The 5,173-nt window shown below is 32.4% G+C and overlaps 1 protein-coding gene across 1 annotated transcript; it reads right to left on the minus strand.

The window, feature by feature from the left end:
- Nucleotides 1-922: 922 nt before the first annotated feature.
- On the minus strand, nucleotides 923-3,329 carry LOC145583208 (zinc finger A20 and AN1 domain-containing stress-associated protein 8-like). The gene is made up of 2 exons (XM_081640392.1): nucleotides 3,141-3,329; nucleotides 923-1,681 (listed from the first exon to the last, which is right to left on the minus strand). The coding sequence occupies exon 2, from the start codon at nucleotides 1,665-1,667 to the stop codon at nucleotides 1,155-1,157; it is 513 nt and encodes a 170-aa protein (XP_081496518.1). The 5' UTR covers nucleotides 1,668-1,681; nucleotides 3,141-3,329; the 3' UTR covers nucleotides 923-1,154.
- Between the last annotated feature and the right edge of the window lie 1,844 nt (nucleotides 3,330-5,173).

A 5,173-nucleotide genomic window follows, 5' to 3' on the forward strand; every position in this document is an offset into this window, starting at 1 on the left:
GCTTAACCATCAAATCCTCAGACTTCAGTATAACTGAAGTATTTCTAAAACTAAACCTCCAAACAAAATAGATACACGATACCTTGCTACACAAACGATATCACAGCATCTGTCAAAGGTGTCAACAGCCTTTAGGGAATCCTAAATCAATTGATTAATTACTTCTGCTGTTAAAAACATAGAATGCAACAAGACAGAACTCCCTTCCCCACTAATTTATGAGCTAAGCCCATAGACCCCAATAGCAAGACCAAATGCAACTGTAAAAATAACAGAATGAAGAAAGTGAATTTTGTACCATAAATAAAAAAGAGAAGGAAATCGTTGTTAAAGGTTGTGTACACTGAATATCAACACACCTGCAAATTCATAAAACAAAACCTATTCTTTCTAAAATTACAGTTCCTGGCAAGGCTGGCATACTGAGAATTGACAGCTAAACAACTCATACCAATAGATGAAAACAATTGAGGCCTGTTTAGATGACTAAAAAGCTAAGGAGATGATAATAAGTGGCAGTAATGTAATTATTCTCCATGTAGTTTTGCAAGTACCATGACAATGACTGGTGATGCTAACCTATGATCAATCCCACTATGGTAATGTGGCAATATATACTCATATTAAAAATATATATCAGCACAAAATTGGAGATAGAGTAGCATTACCACAGGCATTGTCAGACTTCCCCTGCAGATATAAACTCTACCCCCACCCCCCAACAAATCAGTTACCTTATTTGAACCAAAAGTTATTGATCACGTTCTACCTTCTGAATGGAGCTTCAAATTTCTCTTCACCACAACACTTTCAAAACCGGCAATGGTGGTGATCTCAAGTATTGAAAAAAGGAAAGAAAAAAAACAATAACCCAAGCAACACGTCAAATTTTGTGAAACCAAAAAAAATGCAAAAGTGATCATAGAGAAAATACCCAAACTCGCAAATTAATTATCAAAGTGCCACAAACCAGCAAATAAGTACTTACAAACTGGTGCAGAGGTGGCCAACCCTGTTGGCAAACAAGGTGAGTGCACCCCTGTGACTGCCCCCTGCCATACATTTATAGACATAATAGTTTCTAACAAGGAAAGCAGCAATACTAAAAGCGAAAAACAACGATAGAAAGAAACTGGTGACTTGTCATCATGCTTCTAGATCTTATCGAGCTTGTCAGCCTTGATGATTGGATTAGCTTTAGCTATGGCATTTTGAGCAGCAGACTGGTAATCGAATTGACAATCATGCTTGTCGGAGTACCGGTGAGCGGCACAAAACAGGTTACCGCACCTGCAACTAAAACCAGTCAAACCAACACGCTTACGGCAAGTTAAACATCTACTTGGACCCGCTTTCTTGTCCTCAGAAGGCTGTCCAACAACTGACTCGCTAGCAGTTTGAACATTTATGACTTTTGTCTCTACTTCTCCGGACTTTACATCAACAGAAGCAGCAGGCACAACAACAGCCTCTTTGCCCTTGTTGTTCCCATTCACTATGTTTTCAATGGAAGAGGCTGCAAACCTTGCCTGTTCATCCTTGAGCACTGTTTCTCGGTGACATTTGGAACACATATTCCTTGTGGCTGCATGTCCAAAGAAGCCACAATTATTGATGCACAAAGTTGGGCGTTCTGGTGCTTGGCATCCTGTCTCATCATGATCCATCTTTTTATTTTTTCCTGTTGAGAAAGAATATTCAACACCGATCAAATTCAGATTTCAGAACACCCAACAATTTTAAACCTGCCAGAATCTAACACCATCAATCAAACACCAGCAGCTGAATCTAAAAACTTGTGCTTAAGAAGCTACATGAGCTTGATTGGGCTGATAAATACAGAGTATTAGAAACCAACCTACAAGCTCTTGTCAACTCCAATATACCAAAATGCTACAAAGCATGTTCAAAACCAAAGAACTTCTACATATAAGCACATATATTTTAATAACCATGAAAATCCCCAGCTCTTAACAACCCTGGCTGTCGACTAGAGTAAGGAGTATATTTAAACCTACAGACTTACAACTCATCACCATAAAGATCTAAATAAACAATGGAAATTCCTAGCTCTTGTCAAGCCCAGTAGTCAATAAAGGTTACAAAGCATGTTTGGAAGCAAAGAAACTTCAACATCTCAGCATATGAATATTAAGTAATAGTTATAATGGCCACAAAAGTGTACAAAGCATGATCAAAACCAAAGAAACTTCAGTATATCAGCATAAGAATCTTATTAAGTGAGCCATCAATATTATCAAAATTTGTAGCAAATAAGCTTACAAGTTACAAGGTATAGAGATTCCTCGTTTGCCAAAAAAATAATTACAAAGCATGTTCTAAACCAAAGGAACTTCAACATATCAGCATATGTTTCTTAATAACTTAATTAAGACTATAGAAGGCTTGCAACCCAGAATAGCGTCACCAACAAATCAACCAATAACAGGGACAATATCAAAGCTTTAACTTCCACTTATGCTAATACACAAAATTCATAATTATACTATAAGGAATAAAAATAAGTTAATTAAAACTCCTCTTTCAAATACACATAAAATTATATTTTCACTATATAAGAATAAAAATTTAAAACCAAATAAAAAAAAAAAAAAAAAACTAATTAAAATCCCTCTTCTTCGAATACACAAGATAAATAATTTCACTATTGGGAATAAAAAAATTAAAATAAATTATAACCCCTCACCTTCTAAAAATGATAATAAATTACAAAAAATAAAAATAAAAAAATTACAAAGGGTTTCAGAAAACCCAGATCAACATACAGATGAATTTGAAGCATCAGCATTTAGTAAACTTGAACCTAACCAAAAATTCATAAAATAATATTGAAAACACCACAAAAAATACCCAACCAAACAACAAACAAATCAAAAAACTATAAAAATCTCAACACATCTAATAATACAAACAGTCCAGATTCAACTATAAATCAAAACATCCATCAAAATTAAAGACAATCAACATAAATCCCAACATATAATCAAATTAAAATTAAAAACATACCCAGAAAATAAAATAAAATTTAAAAAAATCAACCAACATATAGATCGGAGACTTATAATAATTTTGAAAAAAAAAAGGATAAAAGGATAAAAGGAAAAAAGGGGAAAATTAACCTGGTTATAAGATCTGGAAAAGGGGGAAAATAATTAGGGTTTGGGGACGATCGAGATAATCTAGGAAAACTAAAAATTTCAAAATTTGAAAGAAAGAAAAATAAGGTAAATATTAATAATAATATTGGTAGTTATAATCAATAATAGAAGTGGTATTAAAATAGATGAAAAAAAAGGTAGAATCCTGTATTATAAAACGTATAAATAAAAAGAAAAAGGTAGTTGGGAGTAGTATTAGTAGATGAAAATGGAAAAATCTAAAAAAAAAAAAAATAAGAAAAATCTCACAAGTGGAAGATGATTAAGAATGATAGGGACATTTCGGGAAAAAGGATGATGATAAGAGCAAAGTTTAAGGAGAGAGAAAATATTGTAATGTTATGTTTTATAAATACATGGTTGGTTTTGGTGCCGAGTTAGCGTGAGCCTAGTGTTTGAGTTAGTCGGCAACTCGCCGACTCATTTGACCGATTTTTTTAAAATTGGTGGGTGGTTTTCGTAAGGGATACGATTTCATGAGCCTTGAACGATGTTAGGGGTAGGCATTAGGTATTTGGGGACCTGTGATTGTGATGATGTAGCTTCTCGAATTACCTCTTCTCATAATCCCACTGTTTTGATGATTTTGATTAATAATAATAATAATACTCCCTTCCTTTCCAACACTTCGACCCAGATTGATTTTGCGGTTATTAAAAAACTTAAATAAAAAGAAATAAAAACATATTGGAAATATAAATTTACATGGTTTTTAAAAAAGTAGAGAGATAAAGTATTAAAAATACATGAAAAAAACAAAAATTTATATGAAAAAACTAATTTTGCACAAATATTGTTGTAAATTAATAGGTATTTTAATACAAATGGGTCAATTATTTTGGAATTAAAATTAGGCCAAAAGGGTCGAGTTTTGGGGACGAAAGGAGTAGTAATAAAACTTAAATAAATTACAAAATATACTCCGTATTATAATATTGATAAAGGGTTCATATTTTTTGTCAAATAAGACTTAAAGTTGAGTATCCAAACTTAGCAACTTTCTTTTGGAGTTGCTAAGTTTAGATAGCAACTTATTGGTATCCTTTGAAAAAAAAATACTCTCTCTTAAAAAAACTCCCTCAAATCTCATCATTGGACATGGTCTTATTATATTTTGTATACAGTATAAAGCTTTATGTTCAGGTAAGTCGTGTCACTTACCAAAAACGTGTCAATAATTGTGTTGTATCCAGTTGTGTTAATCTTTTTATTAATGGGGCTTTTGGTGCCTATGACACATGTTAACGGAGTTTTAAGGAAAAAATTTCTAATATCTTTGCAGAATCTCAAGCACATAATAATATGAATCATATTATAGACAACCTTTGATTTGAATACTCCCTTAGGCAATGGTAGCCCCAATATGTTGTGTATACCGGCTTAAACAATTGCAACTTAGATACTCAATGTGGTTCCTCTATGCTAATAAGAAAGAAGGAAAGGGTAAACTTTTGATAAACTTGATAAGTTTTGGTCGAAGGTTAATTGCTTAGTTTCTCGTCTTATTGAGTTGATCGTTGACTACTTATATAAAAGATAGTCTAGTCATACTCGATTATTAGGAAACAATCTCCTAAAAAATTTCTTGTGAGACACTACCAAAAATTCTAAACATAATTCCGTATTCTTTAAATTATCTCTTAGTGTAAAATATCTTTAAAATATTATTTACTTAATATTAATATAGAAAATATATCACGCGATTACATTTTTTGATTGATTATAAATCTCATATATATGGTATTTTCGCTCTCAAATTGTTACATCTCAAATACATAAACATAGTTTTACTACAAACTTTCATATGTGGCTGACAACACGGTGTTGTCAGCCACAAATTTTTTATTTTATTTTTCTAAAAAAAATCTACAGTACACCACAAGTCTTCTCTCTATTCTTTTCTTGTTCTCGAGAAAGCAATTGAATTTTCTCTCTCCTCTTTTCTTCTACACTACAAATCTGGATTTTCAATTAGGCAAAGATCGAAGATGCTC

This window comes from Chenopodium album, chromosome 15 (assembly GCF_948465745.1).
Source record: "Chenopodium album chromosome 15, dcCheAlbu1.1, whole genome shotgun sequence".
NCBI lineage: Eukaryota > Viridiplantae > Streptophyta > Magnoliopsida > Caryophyllales > Amaranthaceae > Chenopodium > Chenopodium album.